At 42.7% G+C, this 27,382-nt stretch overlaps 1 protein-coding gene across 1 annotated transcript in view; it reads left to right on the top strand.

The window, feature by feature from the left end:
- Window positions 1-27,382, top strand: part of CNTLN (centlein) — a 1,263,565-nt gene that overhangs the window by 407,734 nt on the left and 828,449 nt on the right. Inside the window, exon 10 of the mRNA XM_069239496.1 lies at window positions 24,444-24,617. Within this exon, the coding sequence (XP_069095597.1) occupies window positions 24,444-24,617 (174 nt within the window). The remainder of the gene's footprint in view (window positions 1-24,443; window positions 24,618-27,382) is intronic.

Here is a 27,382-nt window from a genome sequence, read left to right as displayed (position 1 = left end):
TTCCGGTTGCAGGAATCTCATTTCCTGAGTTTTGGGGTGCCCCTAAATACTAAATTTAGGGGTGTATTTAGGTCTGGTAGGGCAGTAGCCAATGTGGGGAGGGGGGCACATCCCTAATCCTATTAGTGGAATCCTCCAAAACTATGATGGATGATTTCTAAAGGCAGAGGTCACCTCAGCTCAGGGCACCTTAGGGGCTGTCCTGACTGGTGGGTGACTCCTCCTAGTTTTTCTCATTATCTCCTCCAGCCTTGCCACCAAAATTGGGGGCAGGGGCCGAAGGGGCGGGCATCTCCACTATCTGGGATGCCCGGTGGCACTGTAACAAAAGGGGTGAGCCTTTGAGGCTCACCGCCAGGTGTTACAGTTCCTGCAGGGGGAGGTGAGAAGCACCTCCATCCAGTGCAGGCTTTGTTCCTGGCCACAGAGTGACAAAGGCACTTTCCCCATGTGGCCAGCAACTCGTCTGGGTGTGGCAGGCTGGCAGAAACTGGTCAGCCCCACACTAGAAGTTGGATTGGTATTCAGGGGGCATCTCTAAGATGCCCTCTGGGTGCATTTTACAATAAAATCCACCCTGGCATCAGTGTGCATTTATTGTGCTGAGACGTTTGATACCAAACTTCCCAGATTTCAGTGTAGCCATTATGGAACTGTGGAGTTCGTGTTTGAGAAACTCCCAGACCATATACTCTTATGGCTACCCTGCACTTACAATGTCTAAGGTTTTGCTTAGACACTATAGGGGAATAGTGCTCCTGCACATATGCCCTCACCTGTGGTATAGTGCACCCTGCCTTAGGGCTGTAAGGCCTTCTAGAGGGGTGACTTACCTATGCCACAGGCAATGTGAGGTGGGCATGGCACTCTGAGGGGAGTGCCATGTCGACTTAGTCATTTTCTCTCCACCAGCACACACAAGCTGTGAGGCAGTGTGCATGTGCAGAGTGAGGGGTCCCTAGGGTGGCATAAGACATGCTGCAGCCCTTAGAGACCTTCCCTGGCATCAGGGCCCTTGGTACCAGGGGTACCATTTACAAGGGACTTTTCTGAGTGCCAGGTCTGTGCCAATTGTGGAAGCAAAGGTACAGTTTAGGGAAAGAACACTGGTGCTGGGGCCTGGTTAGCAGGGTCCCAGCACACTTTCAATCATAACTTGGCATCAGTAAAGGCAAAAAGTCAGGGGTAACCATGCTAAGGAGGCATTTACTTGCAGGGACTTCCTTAGAAGAATATGAAACTACTGGAGGCTTGCTCTGGGTGGCAGCTGGAGGACCTGCAGGAATGGAAGCAGTCGCCACCTGGATGAGAGAAAGCTGCCTCCACCTCAACTCTGACAAGATGGAGCTCATCTTCTTTGGAAACTCCACCTCAGCTTGGGACGCCTCCTGGTGGTCCACATCCCTCAGAACCTCCTTGCACCGACTGAGCACCCCCGCAAATTAAGAATCATCCTTGACTCCTCCCTATCCATAGACCCGCCAGGTAAACCCTGTCGCCTCCTCCTGCTGGCACACACTCAGCAAACTCCGGAAGATCTTTAGATGGATCCCAGCAGACTGTTGCAGGACAATCACTAGAAAGCTCGACTAAGGCAGCGCCCTCTGCGCCAGCACCTCAACTAGGAACATCAAGAAACTTCAAATCATCAAGAATGCTGACGCTAGACTCATTCTGGACCTCCTGCGCCAAGAGCACATCTCCCAACACCTGAGGACCCACCACTGGCTACTGATCGAGAAGTGAATCACCTTCAAGCTTCTCACCCACACATACAAGGCCATACAACACTACAGGGCCAGCCTACCTGAGCCACTGCCTCTCCTTCCACACCGCCAGATGCTCTGGCCACTGTAACTCGCATCCGCAAAACCACTGCCGGAGGACAATTTTTCACCTGCGCTGCAGCAAAGAGCTGGAACAACCTCCCCTGCACCTCAGACAAAGCCCATCGCTCACCATCTTCAGGAAGAACCTCAAGACTTGGCTCTTCGGCCCCCCAGCGCCTTCAGACCCTCATGGGTGAGTAGCTGTGCTTTACAAATACTGATTGATTGATTGATTGTAGCGGTGAAGGTGACATGATCTGATAATCTGTACGGACAAGACTTGCCTGCCGAAAGTGTCTGGTGTGAGTACATTTCTGGATGGAACGATGAGCTTGTCTTAAACGTAACTGAGCCATAAAGTTCTGTGGGGTTTAACAGTTGAAGTTGAGGGATGCTACTCATGAGGCAGATACCCTAGAACAAACAAAGAGTGCCTTTGGCAGGGTTCGTGCCAGGGAAGGGTCTGTCATGTGTTTGAAGAGGACCAGAGGATGGCCAAAAAGCACAGCATTTGGTCCAGTCTGACTGTGATGTGTTGGATTTTCCATCTATCTGTCCAGACACAAGAATGGTTTCAGGTGTGTAACAACAGATTAGCAGTTTTGATAGTTATTCCAGGAAACATCTATTGTAACTGCATTATCTAATGACCCGGCCACGTATGTGCATCTGGCCATAATTTTATAGGAGGGGACCCCCAGCCCCAAAACATATTGCGACACATTCACTTAGGGTCAAACGAGATTCCTGTAAAGACATTCCAAAGTGTGCACGCTGGAGGGAAACTGGAAAGTAGTGACACAAAAGATGGGAAGAGGTGACCTATGGGCGGACACCCAACCCATCACTACTGGATACCATAAGCAGGAAAGGAGAGATGGGGCTCTCTTCAGCAAAATGGCAATACATCACACCCTGTAGTAAATCAACAGTGCTTGGCTGAAGGTCTGCAAAGTAAAATAGCTCTTTCCCCAAGTTGGTGCACCAAATGCAACAGTGGATTAAAAGCAAGCTGCTTCTGGATGGTAGTGTTATTTTGTGGAAGTGTCCCTTGGAGGTATCAGTAAGCCATTCAAGTCTAGTTGAAAGATGGCTTTGCAAATGTGCAGTCTGAAAACACTGGATGGGAGTTTGAACAGAGTCTAGAGTACTCCGTGAGGCCAACAGTATCAGACCTGTGCAGAAACGTGACCCCACGTGGTACGCTGATTATTCAATTGCTACTTCAGCTGGCTGTGATATGAATTCCATAGGTCAGTATTAACATCACAATCCTTTGATTCCTCCCTGTTATAGTCCTCGTGTTGCTGGAAGCTAGTTGAACGATTGTGACCAGAGTCCTAGCATCTGAACACTGTGCAATGTGGGTCAACCCTTGTTAATCCACATCAGAATATTTTTTTCTGACTGCTGGTTTGTCCAGGCCCCTGGTCAATCTAGCAATACAAAGTGTAATTTTATGGCATGTTTCCTTGGCTTTCCAGGATACATTTCAACGTTTGTCGTTTATCTCCCCCCTCCTCCTGTTGTTTGAATGAAATTTCCTGTCTGAGTGCCTTTTGGGCATTTAATTGCAGTTGGCTGCTGCGTGGCACAATTTGGTTAAAGTAGGAAGACTGTTGGAATCTCAACTGGGGGTGCTAAGAACCTGTTGTTGCTGTTTCACATAAGAGAATTTTGATCCCTGGAGTGGGGCCCCCTTATGAATGGGAAGAGAAAAGGCTGTATGCCGTGCCAAGGTGTGGTGGTCAGTATGCTTATCTCAAGCCAGGTCCCATTAGCAGTATTTGCGCTATGTCAGGAGAGCATTGTACCTGGCTTGGAAATCACAGAACCCATGAGGTCCGCTGCTGAGCTTACCTTGACAGTTGGTCATTACAACCGGAATCAAGCTACTGCGAATTCATGTCTCGATAGCTAGTAGATTACACTTCTTACCCATAAACGCGTACAAATGTGCATTTCATTTGAATATCTTTGATCTCATTGTTCTAGAAACGTTACAGCTTCCACTGTTCAAACAAGGAATGCTGCTCAGGGGGTGGTTGGTTTGACCTCTGCTTGGTTTTCTGTACCCTCTTTACTTTACCACTCAATTGGCTCATTCCTTATTATGTAGCTAGTGCCATGTTTTATGTGGTCGATGTGTAACTTCTGTTTTTTACGCTCTCGTCCTCAGTCGGGCAGTTACCACTTTGTTGTTTTCTTCATTGGCGGTATATTAAGACGCCTGCAACCTTGACATGGGCTTGACATATTGAAGAGGCTTTGCACTCGCACATCTGCTAGGCTATACGGTGCCAAGTCTAAACAACTCCCATTGGCCCCAATTTTAGGGATTACTGCTTCTTCGCCACTTGTTTAGTCAGACTTCAGTGTTTCCATTGTCTCATGGACTTTTCTGTCAAAGGTGACTTAAATGAGAATTTTCTTTCATTTTTATGTGGCAGTTGTTTTCCAAAAAGGCAACACAACACCATAATAATCAAAGCACGCAACAATCAAAGTATAAACACAGACAGTATAAAATTCAATAAAACATTTATTTTGCAAATGAATTCAATATAAAGAAATGAAGTCAACTGAATATTCACGTTATGTAGTTTTGGAACTGAATTCAGGATGCTAAGGTGCAAAATGCAGCTGTTAGTTAATACAGAAGTTGCAGTAGCAGAAACAAATCTCAAGGTTTTTTCTAATGCCTATGGAAGAAAGTTTATATTTCCTTCTAAAAGCTCAAGAAGAAACGTTAATTTTCTAAAAAAAAACTCCATACGCCTCTTGGATTTTGAGAATTATTGTATTATGTTACTGCGAATTCAATGCAGGGAGTTTTCATATGTATTTTTGTTCTATAAATTTTGCATTGCAGATATGTAGTGCGCTCATCCTCCATTGTTCCACAGCACCAACTGTCCTTGCTCTACAAAATATATTGTTGATAATCTTGACATTTAGCGTTTGTAATAGATCGAGTTACTTGTCAGAACGTTTTATAGTTCTAACCAGCATTTCTTTCATAGTATACAAATATTACACTTAGACTGGGAGCGTTTAATAGATACATATTTTATTACATTTTATTACAATATGTGTATGTAAACCAAACTTTAGCTAAGAACATCATTTTTTTTATTCCCCATTCTGTTAATCAACCAGCAGAAGTTAATTTTTTCTCTAATAACATTATATACAGCATTTGAATATGTGAGCACAGTTGCCAGAACAGAAAGATGACGTCATACAGTGGGGCGAGGGTTTGCTAATAGAAAGAGCGTGGGAGGCTAGTGTATCCATTACTTTCTCATTGCTTTACTATTCGCCTGAAAAATTCTGCTCTTTCATTTTGACGTGATTGGACATTTACAGTACTGATCATCTCCTTTTAGTTAATAGCTGTCCTGCATGTGTAATTCTCAGTCTTATAAATATACAGGGGAGCAACTTTCTAACTTCTAGCCGCAAATTCCTGACCTTTTGAATATTCCCCAAGCATCAGACTGGATCAAGAAACTTTTCAGCAGTACCTCTGCACGCCAGAAGGTGGTGCGTTAGCTCCACACTGACGCTATTCCTCTCTGGAAATGATGTGCGACACGTATACAGGCCCCACTCCCATGTAATGTCAGTTCCTTTCTTTCCGAGATTCCAGACTGTCAAGTAGGATCTCATTATCCTAATGAGACTACTGGATTTGGGTGGCATAATCACCTGAATTGTGGGGAACTGAATAAAATTCCACATCATGCGACACCTGTCGGCCCAATCCGGGTTTTCCGTCCAACTAGCAGTGCCTCATCTCCACCCGAGAGCAGGTATGATTGTGGCAACCGGGTGCATGCAGAGGACTCTTCAGGGGAATCGTGGTCGATTAGATTTCATCTCTTTTTCTCTGTTACATTAGTCTCACACAGGCAAAGACAAACAGAAGCAGATTATAGTTCAATAAGGTTTATTGAAGTAACTGCATCTTAGATAAAATGGCATGTTTTGCAATAACTAGGATGGTAAAATATGCTAGCAATAAAAATTGTGACAAGAAGAGTGAAACACAAAAATAGTCGCACCATACTGTCACTAGGAATGATATAAATATATTTCCTACCTAAGCTATGTTAGAGCACAGCATGATAAGCCCTAATCCGCCCTTCAGGTTTCCCCCCTTGGAAGACATAATCCCCCATACCTGAGCAAGGAAGCCTGTTGTCTAAAAAGACACCGTCGCCATATGGGTCGGGCAGTCTAAGCAAGCAGCTGTAGCGAAGACATTCAACTGTCAGCATGCAGTCGTGGTCATCTGGCTGGAACCTCCCTCTAATGTGTATGGGACAGAGAAGTGTTTTTATAATAAAACAGTAGATTTTCTAGGAAAAGGTCCCCACGTGGGGATATGTATGTTTCTGTGAATGTCAGAGGACACAGCGTATCACTTTTGCCAGCAACCCTATCTGACTGCAGCCTTGAGGAAAGCACAAAGTGAAATGAATGCTATGCTAAGAACGTAGTGCTTTCCTAAGCAAAGGAACAACTTTAGCAACACAAAAGGATTCAAGCTAACCTGGCTGATGAGGGGTGAAACCCTGAAACCGTTCCCAGGATGCTTGTTTCCGGTCTAGGGTGAACCTGGCCTGGCAGTTCGGGCTGGACTGTTCCTATGAGGAACAGGGTCAAGACTGATTTGCATATGGCTGGGTTCAAACTGGGGTGGCATGGTGAGCAAAATAATGGATGGATTAAACCCAGATCTGTGACTGGGGGTGAATGTTTGATTGGTTCCGCACTCCGTCCATCCAGTTACGCTATCCCACAGCGTTTGTGTTTTGCTTTGCTTTTGCCGCCCTAAGTGCGCCGGGTATGCCCAGACGTGGGTCCCAGGCTCACTGTGCCACTGGATTCAAGCTAGCCTGGCTGATGAGGGGTGAAACCCTGAAACCGGTCCCAGGATGCTTGTTTCCGGTCCAGGGAGAACCTGGCCTGACAGTTCGGGCTGGACTGTTCCCATAAGGAACAGGGTCAAGACTGATTTGCATATGGCTGGGTTCAAGCTGGGGTGGCATGGTGAGCAAAATAATGGATGGATTAAACCCAGATCTGTGACTGGGGGTGAATGTTTGATTGGTTCCGCATTCCGTCCATCCAGTTAAGCTATCCCACAGCGTTTGTGTTTTGCTTTGCTAAGCGAAGGAACAACCAGATAGAGAAAATAAAACAACACCTCAAATGTGGCTAATGATTGAAAAGCAAAGCGATGCTGAATAAAATGTAACTGGGCTAAAGTGCACAAAGGCAGGCCTGGTTTGCTAAGATAACGGTCTAAAACATGGCTAAAATAGCCATACAACCAGACGTGGATCAAGAGCTTGCTCATCCACTTTCTGAGACACCTTACCTCAATTTTCCAAAATTCTGATACAGATCTCAAGCCCTATATGGACTGTTGCAAATCGATGTCTATGGTAGATCCCCATCAGGTCTGCCTGTGGTGTCTGGGTTGAGCCACGACTCCAGAACCTGCGGAGACTGAGGGTCAATTAATCCGAAGGCCACCAGAGAATGTGAGGCAAAGCTTTGTAACCAAGCATAAGAAAACTTGCCAGGACCGCTCCAAGTCCTGCTCTGCGTCAAAGGTTCAATATCTGTCCTATTCTTGGAATCAAAAGAACCTCTCCAGAAGCAATCTTTATCACGCTCGAAGTTTTCAGGTAAGCGCAAGAGATCTATGAAGTACCACTTCTTCATCCCACTCACACTCTAGTGAGCAACCGTGTGGGAGAGGCCAACAGTCTTGATAATTCTCTTGAAGTTGGCTGACTTTGTCGCTGACTCCACACAACCTGAATTTCCACGGTCTTCAGCCACATCGCGTCAGGTGGAAAGATTTCTGCACAGCTGTGCTCCAGCTCTTATATTCCTTAGACTCCCTCTGGAACACCGTCCACCCCAAGGAGCCAAGAGGCTTTCCACCTGGAACACAGCTGGCAGGTTTGTCCTTGGTGCTAGCTGGTCCCTCTGAGCCTCTCCTGCCTCTGGCTCCTGTTAAAATGCAGCTCTCGGAGTCCAAAACCACATCGGACCCGGTAAGTCAATGCAGCTATTTCTTCAGACTTGCTCAAAGTTTGTGATCTTTACTCAGAAGTGTAAACAAAACCCTAACACTAGGAAATGTTTGGTAACCTCTGACAGGACGATACTGTTCGTAGCAGTGTCATTAAGTAATAGTTCTCTCACTTAGCCACTGGTCCAGGTTATGAAATGTCATATAAATTAAAAGGCAATGCAGTGCATTTGTTTTTGAGAGGTATCATGCCATCTCTACCAGGATCCCTAAAACATTAGTCAGAGAGTTTGGGGTTGACTTTGACACTGTCTTTTCAATAGCAGATAAACCATGTCTTATGCACCTGCGTATTCTACCTGAGACCCCTGAAAAAAAATCCTTCCTTTTCTTCCGTTAGAAGGACTGAAAGCGCCCAGTTCCTAATTTTCCCAAGGTTGAGCTATTGTGATAGTCTCTATCATTAGCCAGGCTGCGATTAAGAAGCGGCTAATCATACTGAATGAGGCAGTGCAACAGATATTTACAGTTGATAAAATGACCCTGGTATACTTGTGTGAATGCTTCACTGGTTTCCAATTGAAAAACACATTTGTTTTAAAGTGCTATACTTGGTTTATCAGGCTATAAAGAAGACTGGTCCACTTTGTCTCCAGGAATAGAGTACAGGAATATCGCTCCATTTGTTGAGAACAGACTTCAGATTGAATTGCTATGAAAGATGGTCTTGTAGTTTGCTGGATGCAAAACCTGGAATGCCCTACCCTGGATGTTGAATGGGATCATGTATTTTCTTTCCCTTAGAAAGTCCCTCAAAACAATTTTGTTTGAGTAGCCAACCAATTGAGGGTAGACAATGGATGCTGAGAGTACCTAGCTAGAGGACACCCTTTTAGATAACAGTTTGCACTTTTTAAGAGACCATAACTTAACATAGCTTTTTACAGATCTGTGGGGGAATTAACTGTTTTCCTCCAAACAGTCCTCCAAAGATGTTACTGAGAGTAATTAGGAAAATAGAAATTTGCACACTTAAGCCGGTCTGTCCCGGCTGGCGTAACCCCTTCGTTATGTGCCCCTCACCCTTAAGTGCTAAGCCTTTATTTTGCTATATGGGGTAGTTCGCGCTTAGGCCTCCATAACTTTTTGTCCACATAAGCTATACACATCAAATTTGCATCCTTTTTTTTCTAACATTCTGGGGATTCTAAAGGTACCCAAAGTTCGTGGATTCCATTGGAGGGGACCAAGAAATTAGCCCAAATATCACTAAAGTTTGTGTTTTTGGGGAAAAATAGCGAAAAAGTGCTGCAGTCGAATCAGTTTTTTTTCCTGCAAGTGGCATCAACGAAAGGTTTGCGGTGCTGAAATCACCATCTTCCCAGCTATCAGGAACAGACAGACTTGATTCCGAAAACCATTTTTTTTTTTTTACCACAGTTTTGGCATTTTACTGAGAGATAGCCCATCCGTGGGGACCCACAAATTTTCTTCCACCCAGCATTCCCCCCCAAGTCATCTGATAAAAAATGGTTCCTTACTTGTGTGGCTGGGCCTAGTTCCTGTGACAAAACAAATCAAACCAAGGTCAATGAGACTCCCTTTGCAAGGACTACCATTGAGGAGTGCTTGATCCATTCCTGTCACCTGCACTAGGCCCAGCCATACATGTGGGGGAGCATTTGTTTTGGGACAAGTGGGGAAACGCTGGGTTGTTGGAATTTTGTAGCTTTCTTCTGATTCTGGCAGAATATGGCACAGAAATGCAAGGAAAATGTGTGATGTTAGTCACATTTTGAGAGTTGCAGGGCATTGTAAGTAAGAAAAGTTGATGGGATCCACAAGAGGCATTCCACCCTGTACTCCCCTGGGTGTCTAGTTTACAAATTACGAGTTGGTTGATTTTCCCTTACTTACAAACGATTTCAAAAAATGAAATACACTGTTAATAACTGAAAGTTTAAAAAGCTGAACCATATCTCCCAGCTTGTGAGCTGTAAAGCCGTGACATGGCACCAACCGCTTTTAGGCCATTCACACTGCTTCCATGCGTGACACACATGAAACCATTCACACAGACAGCTGCTCGGCCAGCACATTACAACACTCACATCGACAGACAGTGCCCGTCCATGCACACCTCTAGCCAAGTGTCCACGCACACGTCCAGCTAAGCGCCAGTTCATGCACACTACCAGCTGGGAGCCAGACCAAGTACACAGCCAGCCAAGAGCTAGTACACACACACACACCACCACCACATTTTGTTCACGAAAAAGAAACCCACAAAAAAAACAATTTGAAGGTGAAGAAAAAAACAACGATGACTACAAACACAACTGGTCTATCTAAATACTTCAAACTACTGACATCCATGAAACTGAACAAAAAGTATAAAATTATACAAGCTAGTCCGTTCATTTTTATGCTCACAGATGCTCCCAATACTTCAGTTGCATGTTGGACAATTTATAACATGCAGGCACACATAGCCTAGGATTAGAAGGACACTCAGGGAAGTACATACAACTCTCCTTCCGACACGCCTCTTTGCACACCGACTCTACATCTCCTACAGGGAATTTTTTTGGGGGGGCATGGGAGAAATGTAATCAGGAAAGTGGCGATCCTTCAATCTAGCCACATCATCCACCACTCCAACTCTAGGACCACTTGCCTGCTCCACAACAACAAGGCTGCCTATCTGAGACTGCTGAAACTGAACAAAAGTCATCTTTCAATCTGGATAAAAATCCTTGAATACAACAAAAACATTGAAGGTTGCTAAGGGAAACAAATGGATAGCCAACTTCTTATATCAAATCTAAGACTTACGAAAAGCAGTAGAAGGCTCCAATCTCTGATCTACTTTATCTACACCCCTAAAGGGCTTATAGTAGTCTACAATGCACACGTTTGCACTCTTCGGCAACCTGACCCCAAACAGTCACAGGTGAAGTACTTTCATCATGAGTGTTTGTCATCATGTTGACATCTCTCCTGTCTGGAAATTTCACAGGTAGAAGTTCATCGCTACGCAAGGTACTGCACTGTCTACTCTGAAGCTTTTTACATACAAGCTATTTAGGGTAACCTTTATGGTTAGGGCGGATTGTGCCCCAAGCAACAGTTTTCACTTTGAGCAATATCTACAACAATTGTACTCCAGTGTAGAAGTTATCTGTGTATGAATGGTGGCCTATGTAAAAAAAAAGTCCTCTACCAAGTTCCGTTACAGTTTTCTCACTGACTCCGAAAGTGGATGAACAACCAGAACGGTCAATAGAATAATCCCTACCAGTGTACACCCTGAAATTATAGACATATTCAGTACTATTCTCTGACAGCATATACATCGTAATTCCTTAGCATGCCCTCTTGCTGGGAATGTAGTGCCTAAAAATCAAATGGCCCTTGAACAGGACCAAAAACTCAATCACTATTTCTTCACCAGGAAAATAAATCTCTGAAAAGTGATCTACAAAATGATCAAGGACAGGCTGAATCTTGAAGAGATGGTCACAGTCAGGGTGATTTCATTGCAGTGCTGTTGCATTATCATTAAAATGGAGCATCAGAAGCAAATACCGATCATGACTCATGGTTGCTGGAAATATAGCTGTTGCCTTCAAGGCACTAGTAGACTAATATAAAGTCATTGTAGTCTTTCTTATCAAGCCCCTCAAAAAAGTTAAACCCTAGAACTACTTCAACTCATTCAGATTTGTAGGAGTCCAACAACTAGCTCTAGAGTTGAGCTAAAGTCTGGCACAGTTATCCCTCAAATGTTCTTCAGCATAAAGATTAGTCTGGTCAACAATCTCATCCAAAAATACATTGTCCATAAACAACTGAAAGAAATGTATAGGCAAAAAGGTTTCAGTATTCACTTTACACCCTGTGACACCAGTAAAGGCAGGCAACACAGGCTGCACCATGTTTGAGGCAACCCAGAGCTCAGCACTTCCTGTGGGAAATCTTTCAGACTGAGGCTGCAATCCAGATTCCTCTTACTGCACTATCGGCATATCAGTGTCCTCTTCTAAATGAGGCACTTCTTCTGCACTGAGAGTGGCTTCATTATCGGGTGATTCCTCTCGGACAGAACATTCACTGCCAGAATCTTGGACATCCTCCCCTGCCTCTGATGCAGAGTCAGTCTCCGAACCATGGCCAGAGGAAGATGAAAAAAAAAACAAGCTAACAACTGATGAGCAGTAATCCTGTGGCAAGCCATAATTCTTACTAATAAAAGTAACACAACAGATAAGTCACCAATAACCAACACTGTGGAAAAATAAGTAATAAAGAAACTGTGGCTTTATCAAACATAAAGTAAGACTACTGGCATATAGTAATCCGGAAAGAATAATCAATTGGTACAAATTGCTCAGATACCTATATACTTCAAAACTGTTCTACTCACTTGCCAGAGATGGATAGACTGAGTATCACCTGCACCTACTCTGCACAGACAAGGCAAGCATAAACGAAATCCCACTTGAAAGGAAAAACAAAAGAAAATTACACACAGACAACATAATATGCATCGTGCACAAATCCAAGGAGAATTTGACACACAATTAAACAAAAACTAAACATTCTGCTATTAATATACTATTTTAAAAATTAAGTAAACAGCCCTCTAAATTCTTCATGGCGAAAGCACCAGGCTCTCCGCTTGGCCTCAATGCTGTATCTCTTCTCTACAGGAAGTAATTGGGGGGACTTGGGTGACGTCCTGGTAAGTTCCTCTTGACTAAGAGCATTGCCAGGTCTACAAAGCATCGAGCCACTTTAGAACCTGGGGGCCCAATACATATCAGTCAGGTGTTTGCCCCATAGCGACGCTTGTGAGGTCTGTTAATGATACCCCTATGTCAGACCAGTATTGTGAGAGGGAAGGACATGACTGAATCATGTGTATAAGGTTGACATAGTGGGTGTGACATCGAGGGCATGAGGCCCAAGCCGAATTATATATTGTGTTGAGTCTTTGTGGTGTAAGATATGCTCGATGAAAGATGAAGAATTATATCAGTTTGAAACTGGAATTGTGTGCTACCTTCTTAGAGTATTGCAGAAGAAAGGTCCACTCCTTAGGTGTAATCTCCCGCCCAATGTTGGTGGCTCATTTTGTTTTAAGCTGATCTAACGATATTTTGAGATGCACACAGAGTCCTTGATACTGCCATTGGGTAAAGTGTCTAACGTGTTCCATGGTGTGAAGGGCCTGAAGGCGGTCATGTGTTAGCGGTTCTCTGCCTTTAAGTGCCCCGTGTTTGCGAACATAGCAGAGGATTTTAGCATGGGTCGAGAATAGTCTCAAGCCACCCATGAGCTTGCACAAAGTCAGAGTGTGACATTAACATGCCGTCTTCAAACAAGTCACCCATGGATCAGACTCCCACTTGTTTGCAGACTTGGAGCATGGCAGCTGTTAAAGTACCAGAGGGAGTGGGAAGCCCGCAGAGCAGCACATTCAGTGCGTATGTGACTGATGAGGCTGTGTACCTCATCGTTGTTTTCCAAAATGCTAGGGCAATATGTAACAGCAGAGTGGCACATGTAGGTGTCTTAGGGGGGTGTCGGCACAGCAAGCGGCGTAGTAGGCTCTTCTGTAGCATTGCAGCCATGTAGTTGATTTTTCACAGATCATGGCCAGCCAGTCAATCAGACAGCCATTGCCATTGCAATTGTCCCACTATGCAATAGGCCTTAAAATCAGGGGCTCCCAGCCCTGCCTCGTTAGGCCATTGGCAGGCTGATCCTGTGGTCCCCCTGCCCCCCTCTCCCCCACCCACCCGATGAGGTCAATCAGCAGGGAATTAAACGACAGAAATATACGAGGCACTACTAGGAGTGGCAAATTAACAAAATAGTATAAATCACATGGTAATATCACCATTTTTGCTAATGGCACTCTACCGGTTACAGAAAGGGGCAGTGTGGTCCACAAAATCTACTTGAGAGTGGATTGCGGTAAGCGCCCTCATCAGGTTGCCTTCTAACAAGTCGGTCTGTTCACTGTGTATTCCGTAAGTATGGTGTCGGGTCCAAACAGCTGAGTTCCTCAGGAGCAGAAGCTGGACCCAACACCCCTCACCAATATCCATGACGACTTATAATACAGTCAGCGTGAGATATCAACAAGGGGGAAAGGGGAAGTGGATAAACAAGAGAGACTGCCTTGCGGGGGAATTCTTAGCTGCTTGCATCTCTAATGCTATAAGAAACAGCTACCTGTAAAGAAAGGCAAACACAAACAGAACATGTACATTTTAACAGTTATGCTACTGTCAGTGAAAAAGCTTTTCCTATTTGGTATATTTCAATAACTCATACCCCCATTTAGCAAGACTAGCACTCATCACTGTCATGTAGCATTCTGTCACTTAATACATTAAATATCACAGGTAACATGAAGAGGGTAACAACCCTGTGACAGAATGATATTATAGATTGTATTATTTGAGTGAGTGGTATGTCCAATATGAGGATTCACTTGTAAACTAGATCTTTCTTTTCTTTATTGCAATACAATGTTGAATAATATTTTAAGTTTTTGGAGTAATCAAATATTCTCCAAGATAAACAGTCTACAAACTCTTTTCTGTGACAAATATCGGTGCTGCTGGTAATTGTTATCTGCATTTGAAAGTCTTTAAAAAAAAAAAAAACTGAAAATATGTCTTGATCTTCTAATTTACTGACTGAGACTTGAACTCGCCTCGAACTGCGAGCATGGCGAGACAGACAATGCTTGCGATAAGAAGCTCTGAGACACTGCTTCTGAAGTCTTGAACCACAAGCCAGGACATGCCCAGAGGTGCTTCGTCTGATGGAAGTTTTAGTTCTGTGAGGAAACACATGCGTGCTGAAGAGATGCTATCAGGGCCTCCAAAGGATCAGTTGAAGTGCTTTGCCTTCCACGGCGAGCACCCGGATCATGAGCTGAATCCAGCTTGTGCTCAATACACTAGGCTTCGGACTTCCTTGATGAGTCTGTCATCTTGGAATTTCCGAAGTTGCAGCATGTTATAAACATGCGAAGAATGACAGTCAGAATTTTTGCAGATCGCATTCCACGCCTCCAATGGGGATATCGTTGGGTTCTTGTCAGCCTCTGATGTACTGGACTTCTGTGCAGGTGAGTCCTTGATCCTGCAGTAATGTCGCTAAAGGGAGTATACATATGACTTGGCAGCATTAATTTGGAGCCCGAAGATATCTGCAAATTTAGATTATATTTGCACCGCTCGCAACAGATCCCCTTGCAAATCCTTATAATATAGGATCATATCATCCACGTAAAGCAAAATCGAGGGCGTAGTGTGACCTAGCACGATTCCCCATTCACTGTCATGGATGTGTTGCATGAGGGGTTCCTTTTTCTAATACTAATAAAAGGGGAGACCAGGGCACCCCTGCCTAGTTCCGTTGAATATATTGCAGGAGGAGGACACATGGGAACCAGTCTTGGCTCTGGCCATGGGGTACGAGTGTAGTAATTTCACCCAACGGCTATATTCTGGGGGTAATCCAAAGGCCTACATTGTCGCTAGCATATATACCCAACTCAGGGTATCAAATGCTTGCTGTAGATTTAGGGACAAGCAGCCGGCATGGAGAAAATGGTGTTTCGTCTCACCCATTAGCTGGTACAGCTGAGGTATGTTCAACGACTTACTAGGACGCGGAACAAAGCCACTTTGATCTGTGTGCAAGAGTCGCAAAAGAATTGGGAGGAGGCGATGCGCTAGCAACTTACCAATGAGCTTGTATTCAGTATTTATTTAAGATAGAGGTCTATAGGAGGACAGATTTGCGGAGGGCTGTTCGGTTTAAGAAGTGAGGTCAACATGGCTTCCAGTGTCAAAGGGGGAAGCATTATACAGTCTCTCAACATGAGGGACCGGTCGCTCGGTATATGTGGAATAAAACTCCACTGGCAGATCATTGGATCCTGGGGTTTTGTTGCAAGCCAACTCTTTAGCAGCTTTTCAGATCTCGGCCACTGAAATTGGGGCCTTCAGTGCTTTCCTCTCGGCTGCTGCCACCTGCAGGAGTGTGCTTTGACGTAAAAATAAGAGTATGGAAGCCATGCGGAAGGCAGCGGTGCTACATATAGGTCTACATAATAGTGACTGAAGGTTTTGTTACCTTCTCCCCGGGAAGTAATTGGGGGGACCTGGGTGACTTCCTACTCCAGGTTAGTTCAGCTTGACTAAGAGCATCGCTAGGTCTACAAAGCATAAAGTCACTTTAGAACCTCAAGCCAGTTTGTGGATCAACCATGCCCAGGTGTGGGGATTGTATGGATAGAAGAGGTATTGATGATTGTTTCATTTAGTCTAGCAAGAAGAGCATCAGGTTTGTCTGCTTCTGCGTGTAGTTTGTGTGTGTAGGACCTGGAGTCAAGGACCCTAAGGCATTCAAGGAGTTCTGTAAGATGGACTCAAGCATTTTGTAGTTGGGTGTCATCTGTTTCATCACGTATAGCTGCCTGTTCCAGAGCACCCAGGTTGTTTTCCAATTGTTTACGTTCCTTCAGTACTTCACCCCCATACACCCGCGAGTGAGGAGATAGAAGTCCCTCTAAACATCACCTTAAAAGACCTCTCACTTGACCTGTGGAGAGGAAGCAGCTGCTGTGTTTTCAGAGAAATAGACATCAGTAGTGGTTGCCAGTCTCCTTGAATACTGTGTCCCCCAATAGCGTGGGTTGGAGGTGCCATGTAGGTATCGGCATAGTCACTTGACCGCACAAGAGGGTGATTTTTAGTGTATTATGGTCTGATAATGTTTGGCCTAAATATGTTGCATTAGTAATATGGGGTGTGGGCTGGAGGTACACAGAAACCGGTCTAGGCGGGAGAGGGGCTTGTGGTGGGGGGTGGAGTAAGCAGTGTTTTGTAAGAAGGGGTGTGAACAGTCTACATTAATATCAAGAACAGCATTGGCATCCCTACCCAGCACCCAAGGGAGATGGGCCCATTCTGATAACACTTTGGAGAGGCGGGAGAGAATTAAGTCTTGTCCTTGGTTTGGAGCGTGATGACATCCCAGCACCACTTCCTTGTCATCATAAAGGCCCGTAGCAAAACACAACGCCCTTGTGTGTCATTTTTTGTGTCTTGGAGCCAGAAAATGGATTCCTGCCTGTATTCAGAGGGCTGCCCCTCAGGAGTAGTGGAGTAAGAGGTATGAAAGAGTTGCCCTCTTAATTTCCGCCTCAACTTATAGGCTTCCGTTGTGGTAAGATGAGTTTCCTGTAAGAAGGCCATGTGTGCATGACGCCTGTGTAACTATACTAGGCCCCAATGACATTTATAGGTCGATTCCCAGCCCCCACACACTCCAGGTGATTATATTGTAAGATTTTGGGATTGTAGCCATCACGACAAATGTCTAACAGTTAACACTGTGCACCCCACTGGTACCCTATCAATGACCGAAGCATAACAACAAACAATATTTCCCAATTCGTGGTCCAACGTAAAACGTCACTCGACCAGTTAACCGAACACAACAAGGTTGAACTGACACAGAGATTCCAATGCTTACGCTAATGGGGTGCTGTGACCCTTGTGCTGTAATGCACAGTGCCAAGGTGCTGAAATTGCTGCCTCGCTGTTGGAGGTTCAGACCCAGGCCATATCCATAGTGGAATGGTCACTTACAAGTCCCATATACAAAGGTGGTAGATAATCACGTTCCACATGTGAGTGTTAAGTAATATACATTAGGGTAGTTAGAAGTTTGTGAATCATTATATGTCACTCAGTATAACTACATAAGTTATGGTAAGGGGGAACCCATCTTCTCCGCAGAGTTCGCAGACATCAAGACTGTGTAGGAAATATGTAGTTGAGTGCCTCTAAGGCCATGGCTGCCATAAGTCATTTGCCTGTCTGTGGCATTACTGCCAGTAATGAGGCTATGCTGCCCTCATTGTCGGTGTCTGTGTCGGAGTCACCAGCAGGAGATGATTCAGTGCTTGAACCTCGGTCGGGATTACGCAGGGATGTTGCTAGTTGAATTGCCTCAAGTTGGCTGTCACAGGCCTGTTGTGGGGACGGTGTTGCTCTTGTGTTTGTACCGGCACCAGCTTTGCGGCGCTGACGCCGAGCCGGCCTGCGAGCTGACTTCAGAGTCTGCAGTAAGTGAATCAAAAAAGTGAAAGCTCCGGTCATGAATGATTTTAAGCTTGGCTGGGAATATCAGTGTGTAAGTAAGACCAATGGTTCTGAGCTGATGTTTCACTTCCTGCACAACAGGATGGGGGAAACCAGAGGGCCCAAAAATAGGCCACAGCTCGGTGCTGCCGAACTCTGCTGCTTTCTCACTGCAGCCACACGGCTACAGCGCCGTTGGCAGTGTAGTCTGCAAACTCTGGGACGTGGACTACACCTGTGGTGGTGTATCAGAGCTGATTGTGCTCAATTTTAAAGAATAAATTATGGGCCAGGGTTCAGAGCTGTGGAGTTATGCATCCACCATCAGAGGCTGTCTTAAAAACTTTGCTTATTTTCCATTTCAACCACCAATGCTGAGCACACTGTGCCTTCATCAGCAGCTTGGCCTAGACTCTTAAAATCAGTGAGCAACATAGCCACTTCAATGTAAAAGGAAAATGAGAACACCATTAGAAATTTTTTGTTAAACCACATCCACCATTAACACATTTTCTACTGCAGAAAAGGGACAGTGAAATGCACTGTTCTGCAGCTTTGCAGTTAACTCTAATTACAAGGTTGGCAGTTCATAGCAAGGTACATATATTGTATCCCATGTTGTTTTAATTTTACCCAGCTAGATGTGGAAATTGGACATCCGGCTCTTTGGTCGGACCATTATAATATTTCGTTCCAGTGTAGCTTACCCTCTATAAGGAAGAAGGATACTTCCTATAGAAGGGAATGGAAAAATTGGACAGTACCAAATGACGATCTGGGTTAAAGAATACTATCACCAGGGAGGAGGGTGATAAGGAAAGTATGTACACCTGCTTTGAAAATTGGCTAATTAGAGTCCCTTGACCTTCTTATCCCTTTTAAGACCTTGCCTCCAAGACAGAGAGAGGGACGGGCTCCATTGTATACCCCAGAATTAGTGGAGCTCAAGAGGGAATCAAGGAAAAGGGAATTAACTTGGCAGAAGGCATATGATCTAGTTTTAAAAAATAACCTACCAGCAATCTATAAAATATCAACAAGCCACCAAACAGGCCAGGAGGAACTATTTCAGTATCAAAATTGAAATGGCTAGTAATTCCTCAAAAGGGCTATATAGGTTAATAAAAAAGCTCTCGATGACATCTACCCACTTGGCAACTCCTCCATCCTCTTCTCAGCAGTGTAATATGTTTGCTACTGCTTTTATAGATAAATTAAGGAATATTTTAGACTCCTTTCCAAAGGAAACATCTTCATGCTCAAACCCTACAGAAGAAATTATAGGTACTCACTGCTTTTCCACTGTTAACAATAGATCATATTACTACCATCTTAAAACCTATAAAATCCAGCTCACCGTTCGATACAGTGTCACCAGATGCCTTAATGATGGCAGACAGTATTATTCTGCCCATTTTCCTTAAGTTAATAAATAACTCCTTGGCCTAGAGTAAGGTTCCTCAGGCATGGAAGCATGCTATATTTAAGTCTTTTTTTTTAGTTTTTTTTTTTTTTTAGAAACCACAAGACGACCCCTTGAGGATTGAGAATTATAGACCTATTTCATTGCTCCCATTTGCCAATAAAATTTTAGAGAAACATATCAACAAGTCTCTCTCAAATATTCTTGAAAATCATTCTATCCTTAAACCTACTCATATGGGCTTTTGACTAGAGCACAGCCCTGTGATGGCATTGCTAGTGGCCACCGAGAATCTCCGGGTTATTTTGGACTGGGTTGTTTGGCAGCCATGGTCATGCTGGACCTCAGTGCAGCTTTAGACACTGTTCTCATTGTATCTTAATTCTGAGACTGGAAAATGCTGACATTACAGGTCCCGCACTCAAATAGCTAACTGCTTTTTTAGACAATAGGAGTTTTTAGGTTTGAGATGAGACCTTTTTTTCATTTACATATCCTATTGATTGCAGAGTCCCACAGGGCTTCTCGTTGAGCCCCACTCTTTTCAATCTATAAGTTATTCCTTTGGCAAAAATGGTACAGGCATTGATCTTGTTTCGTATGCATATGATTCTTAGCACTTACACCTGAAACTACTCATATGACAACAAATTTACAGATCTGCCTTAAAGAAGTCACTAAATTGATGTCCGGCAGCAATCTTAAACTTAATGGTGAGAAGAAAGACTTTCACATGGTTGGTAATAACATGTTTGCTGGAATGAACTGGTGTGGCCCCAGCATCTTAAAGAGTGACCAAGCCCTTCCACGGTTCTAAAAATCCTGGGCTTCTGATTAGATAGCAAATTTACTATGGACACCCAGGCAAAAGTTATCTGTATCCTGCGTTGGGCTACATTGCGCCTTATGGAAGGTCATTCAGTGGCTGCCTCCCTCATCAAGGGAAATTGTCAAACAAGGGCTGGTCAACTCCTAACTGAACTACGGGAATGCCTTGTTCTTAGGAAGTCCACAATACGTCCTAAAGGCCTGCAGGTTGTTCAAAATGCTGCAACGCAGGCACTCCTCAAGATTCCGAAATTCCAATGTGCAGCTCCAGCACTTACGGCCTTACATTGGCTACTTGTGCAGAACAGAATTTACTTTAAACCTCTATGCTTGGCCCATCGAGCCATGCAAGGAAAAGCCCCCTTTTCATCCAAAATATGCTGTACCATTACGTTCCTAGGAGACCACTGTGATCTGAGAATTCCATTCTTCAGAGTATTCCTAAAATAAGGAAAGGTGCGGTCGTCGGTTATTTGATTATCTTACTGCTAAGCTATGGAACAGTCTTCCGCTCAAACTAAGACAACTACAGCAAGAAACTTCCTTCAGGAAACAATTAAAAACCTGTTTAGGCCGAACGCTGATCCGTGCCTCTGTCATAGATGGTTGCCTCAGTGCCAAGAGGTCTTTTAGGGGCAGCTGTCTGTTATATAAAACACCATAACATAAAAGCAAGTACATAAGCCCTCTGTGTTTAGCAATGGGTAAGGCTTCACCATAACTCTGGAAAACATGGTCTTAGCCAGGTGTTTACATTACCAGGATATTGTATCCTTTTGGGAAGTCATTCTTGAACAGGAGCCCAACTTCATTCAGTACCTTGTTTCAGTACATACCTTCCTCTTAGATCTTTGTTTTGAGCCCCTGATTCCGATTCTGCACCCCAATGAATTATGATTTAGGGTTATGAGAATCTCCAGATTGAGAGGACTGCCTCTTGCTCTTCCTCTTTTTAGGTTGCTTCAGTGTTCCAGGCCTCCTCAATGAGCTGTTTCAGATTAACCTCTGAAAGATCAGTTCTTTCCTCCCTTTTTCCATGCTTCCTCCTACCTAGGAATCTTGTGCAGAGAAAAGGTAGAAGTCGAGAAGAACCTAGTAAGGCTCCTTTTGGCTCTTTACCTCTAAGGACTTGCCAAGGCATTAAGAAAAATATTCCAACCAGACTAATCCATAGTTGCACTTGCTTCCACCCACACCTATAAGGCCTTTGTGCTTCCACTGTGCTGATCTCTGCATTTACTACAAGCTTCTGACCTCCTGCACATGTATGTTGAGATCATGCACGCAAACTGAAAATGAACAATGTGAAACAGTTTGTTACTATGCAGCATGTTATACAGTTCTGTCCTACTGTGCCCCATACTTATCTACTTCACAAAGAGAGCAGCTTCTTTGGTTCCTTGATTGGGCAAACACTTCCCAGAGGTCAGTACTATACTTCAAAGTCCCAGCTGTTGCCCTTCTCCTAATCTACTCCCTGCCCCTAGCCCTGCAGGAGGTGTATTGTCATAAAGTGGGACCTCTGTCCCAGCTAGAAACTTATCATTGGCTGATTTCTTGTCTATCTGGAAATCAGGAACAAAATCCCAAGTAATTGACTGGTGCATGGACACCTGTTCCTCTCAGTGTATCAGCACTAATTCACAAATTTGATAATCAGGAGTGGGGTCTCCTTTCTGAAAACACATGTTATATTTAATGTCTATAGTAAGGGACAGGGAGCTAATGACTAGCAGCTGATAGCACATGCACCTAGAATTTTCTCTTATGCTACTTCAAAAGGACAACTGCCTCAACAAGAGGACTCCCAGTACTTCTTGGCAGGAATTTCTAGAAATAAAGGAGAAGAACACCCACACTGTAGTTTCTTCAGTCTTCCAATCTTGTCCTTTGCTGGAAGGAAGACAACTCTCTTCCAAGCCTGTGAGAGAAACCATTATTTTAGAATTCTGCATTTGTTGGCGTCTATAAAAGATGATCCCTTGTGCACAGGGGAAGGTATTATTTTCTTGTCCAAACTTAACCCTAGTACAGATAAAAAAATATCTGAACAATTGATTCTAACAGAAAAGTTCCAAATACTTATTGTTGCCCACAATTTACAATTTGGAGTAAATCCTCAACTTAAGGCACGTTTTTCACATTTTGAAATTGTGCGATCTCAGAATTAATGAGGTTTACAATGAGTGAATGTAGCTGCTGTTGTTATTGGTTATATTTAGCCCTAAGAGTATTTATAAAGGTCAACGATGTTTTGACAAGGTGTGTAAGAATGTATGAAAATGTGTATCTGCAATTTTCATGAACATCTCGAAATAACCGTGTCCATTTCATGCAGTTAAGCTTGTTTTATAAAGCAATTTAAAACAGATTTAACCCTGCAGATTAAATTTCTTTAGCAAAATAAGTGACACTTTAAGTTTTTTTGGTCGAGCGCGCAATCACTTTGACCTGCTGTAATCTATCTGTGGGCTTTTAACCATGCCCACCACATGCCCATCACCCGTTCATGGGCTTGCCTTTTAAAACTCCTTTGTTATAATTGGGAAACACTTTACGTTTGTCCCTCCTTGGGGCGCTTTTGTTACCGCCTTGGACACCGACCCTGCTACATGGATAATTGCACTTTTGCCTTTATGTTTGACTGCGAGCAAACTTCTTTTCCCTTTTATGTCTCTCCTTCGCATTCATGGCAGCTGTGGCTTTTTGAATCAGCTCACTTATGTCAACTGTTATACTTTTCATTTTCAATTTGTGGCAAGAAAAGTCCTGTTAGGAATTTACAACACTAATAACTCTAACTCAAGCAAACACAAGACCCTTTGCATTGTGTCTATAGAAAAGAGATATTCCATTGACTGTTTCAGGGACTTTAAAAAATATAAAAATTGCCAGAGCTGTTATTTTATGAAGGGTAAAATTAGGAATGTAGTTGCGTAGTCACACTAGAATTATAGTTTTGCACTCCCCAAATGACTGGAGGTGAAGTTCATTCTTTATTTGGATCACTGAGCAACACAGGTCCTGTCCCACGACCCGCGTTTGGTGACTTTCATACTCCAATGGCAATAATTCTTACTTTATATTGAGAGCTATCTCTCTTTATTTTTAGAACATTCTGGCTATTATCTAGACTTTATTGGGCTTTATTCTTAGATATTTCTCCGTTTAGAAACTTCCCTATGCATTTTAGGCCTCCTCTCATCCACCTATTGATTTTGGCAAACAATATGAGATATATTTGTTTATGTCTCAAAAAATAACTGGATTTGGAATTCTTTAATAACCAGTCACATCTCTGCTGTATTTTATTATCACATGTAAGTTATATTTCTCAGATCAGTTTATAAATTTGTGTTGCTGAATTATTCTTCAAAATGACTCACCATTACAGGTTTTTCAATAACCAGTCACATCTCTGCTAAAGTCTAAGGATACATTTCATTGCAACATGTAAGTTACTTTTCTCAGACCACTTTGTAAATTTGTTTTGCTGAAGGATTCTTCAAGATGTTCCACCATTACAGATTTGAGAGTAATGTGTTCTAGTCTTTGAGTCTCTTTTTTGTCTTTTTAAATCTGTACACTGTTGCAGTGGGAGAGGCTAACATTGTTGTTGCCCTGCCACTCTGGAATTAAGTTTGAAAATGGCAGATAGTATGAATGAAAATCGTTTTTGACTCGCAAACTAGCAAGTCAGGGACAGCAAACTGCATTTGGCAAGAAGAATGACAACTGAAAACATTAAATGTTTTTTTTTTTTTTTTTTTAATTCATGAAAGTATGATATTTCTGTATATGTGAAAGAGAAGTAGTAGATCTTACAGCATTTTAGGTGCTCCATACACATAAAGAATGAACACAAAGATCTATAGTATACATCTGTAAGATTAGACCACTTTTATGCTAGGTAGTCAATTTGCAAAGAAGTGAGTGTTGGGTAACTTTGAATCTCTATTGAGCTCTACATCAAAGAGGAAAGCAAAAGGCAGTGGAAATTTGAGTGTGCAGTGCCAAGTTTCTTTAAATTGGGGACTAAATCTACATTTTAAACTTTAAAGATGGTGTTTGTGTGATATTTAAATAATAGTAATTAGATTAACTTTGACTTTTTGTTTTTTCTTTATTAGGAACCCGAGCAACCTTCATTTACTGAACTGGAAGTCATAATAGCTTCTCAGAAATCCGAAATAAAGATTCTGCAAGATAAACTAAACACAGCTAATCTCCAGCTAACAGAGCAAAGTAGTTGTTCTGAAGATGTCTTTAACACTACCATGACAAGAGCTGGGGAAAAAAATAAAGTAAGCTTAATAAATAATTCTGTAAAACTTTGCAAACAATTTAGTAAATGCAGCTTCCCAGGGAAAACCGGTTCCCTTTGTGTCTTTGGAGTGTAATTTTGCTTTTATTCATCACCCTAGATTTTTGACAATTGGAGATATGTTGCAGCAGTTAAGTAAGATAAATCTCAAAACTTAATGCAGCTAAAATTAAAACAAAAATGTTAAACTTCATCCGTTAATTGAGAGAGTTGAACAGTGGAACTTGAGCTCTTGTCCCTGTGCACCATTCTTCTCTTCTCTTCTGTGTGTTTTTTTTTTTTTTTTTTTGTTCTGGACCTGGAGGTTTCATCCTTCCTCCTGCGTCTTCTTCCGTGAACGCTCATTAGTGCCTCAAAGCTTCTGATTTTACTGCATGTAATTCATGTATGTCCCAGTATTCCATAGATGAGCCACACCAGTTGTTTGTTCCGTTTCAGTCCTCTGCAACCTATGTACACTTTTTGATTCCAATACAAGCAGAGTCATGAACAGGTAGATGGTTTGGTGGCTCGCTTCTTCAGAGCTCATGTTGTCTGGGAGCGTTAGTATTTTTGTAGCAAAGGCGCAGATTGCAAATACCTCTTTTTGAGCCCCGGTGCTGGCTCAACTTCCTTTGGTTCTGGGCAAATGACATACCTACCATACTTGTAATAAAACGAATATGACTTAGTGTAATCTAATACTCCACTCAGGCTGTGTGATATGTGTGTGTGTATATATGTGTGTGTGTGTATGTGTATGTATACATATGTATGTGTGTGAATATATATATATATATATGTGTGTATGTGTATATATGTGTATATATCTGTCTATATGTGTGTGTATATGTGGGTGCATGTGTGTGTATGTATATATGTGTGTATATGTGGGTGCATATGTGTGTGTATGTATATATGTGTTTGTGTGTATATATATATATATGTGTGTGTGTGTGTGTATATATGTGTATATATATATATATATATATATATATTTGGGTGTATATATGTGTGTATGTTTATGTGTGTGTGTGTGTGTGTATATGTGTGTGTGTATATATATATATATATATATATATATATATACCTGCCTAGAATTTTCAGGATTTACTACTGAAGATACTTCTGCCCTAGTTTGGATTAATGACCTAGCTGAAGAAGCAACAGATAACCCTATTGTATGCAATAAAGAACGTACGGATGGAGTCACTCTTAAGACCATGGGTTTTACCACAAATCTGACTGGAAATAGCATGTTGAGACCTTCAAGTAGATTTAATCCCCAACTACCTAGTGGGAATTTGATTGATGTATTTCATGAGCTTGTAATTGGTGATATAGACAAATTTCGGACAAATTGTCAAATTTAACAATGTGGGATCAGATAGGATATTTCAAGAAATTTCACATCTAGAGATTGGAGGGATTTGAATTATTTAAAATCAAATAACTCCATTATCATTAAACCTGCTGATAAGGGAAGGAACATTGTTATTATGAATATGGAGGACTATATACATGAGGCGCAGCACCAACTAACCATAGTCATTATGAGAAGCTACATACCACCCCCATTGGACAATATCAGAAAATCTACCATGGATTATTAGAACGTTGGCATGCTGACGAACTGATCGATCATAATGAATATCTATACTTGAAAGCTGACTTTCCTAAAACTCCATGCATCTATTTTTTGCCGAAAATTCAAAGAAATGCACAACGCCTTCCTGGGCGACCCATTGTGAGAATGAACCTGTCTCTTCTAGAGAACACTTCGAGATATCTGTATCTCTTTTATGTCCATATGTAACTGAATTACCATCATATTTATGTGATACCAATGATTTCTTATCCAAAATACACAACATTCCATGGCAGAAAAGTTATCTAATGGTCACAATGGATGTTGCTTCTCTCTGTACTTCGATAAAGCACGAATATGGCATGGAAGCTGTAGATACTTTCTGAAAACACGTCCCATAGAATTTTTACAACATAGTGAAATGATCATGTCCATGTTATCATTCTGTTTGACACACAGTGTCTTTCTATTTAATAATGAGTATTATCTTCAGAAACAGGGCACAGCCATGGGTGCATCTTTTGCTCCCACATAGGCGAATATATGGGATGGTGGGAGAAAGAAATAGCTTGGTCAGATGCACATGATACTTTCATGGACAAGATAGTACTGTGGGTACGCTATATTGATGATCTGGTTCTAATATGGGATGGTCAGGAAGAATCTCTACATGAATACATTCAGGTGCTCAATAACAAGTTGAACATCTGTCTTGAGACAGTCTGGATTACAGTCCCTTGAATTCTTGGATGTCCAACTTCTTATTAAAAATGATAAATTGGAAACCACTGTGTACCGTAAACCAACGGCATGTAGTTCTATACTGCATGGAAACAGTGGCCATCCGAAAGCTCTAAAATGGAGCATACCTTACAGCCAATTCCTGTGGGCGCGCAGGATATGTTCGGAAGGTGCTAGTTTTGGGCTAGCTATGGAAAATATGACCCAAAGATTTTTGAAGAGGGGTTATCCCCATAAAATTCTTGTTGATGCTTACAACAGGTTCAAAAGCAAAAACAGAGACAAATTGCTTTTTAAAAATCTATCTATGTTGGACAATCCAGATTTTAATCGATCTCCACCGAGACTGTTTCCGGAATTCAACCTGCAACATATGACTCTGAAAAACATTTTACAACGTAACTGGCATATTCTACAACAGGATCCACACATTAAGG

This window comes from Pleurodeles waltl, chromosome 1_2 (genome assembly GCF_031143425.1).
Source record: "Pleurodeles waltl isolate 20211129_DDA chromosome 1_2, aPleWal1.hap1.20221129, whole genome shotgun sequence".
In the NCBI taxonomy this organism is placed as follows: Eukaryota; Metazoa; Chordata; class Amphibia; order Caudata; family Salamandridae; genus Pleurodeles; species Pleurodeles waltl.
This window is presented reverse-complemented; position numbering and strand designations above follow the sequence as displayed.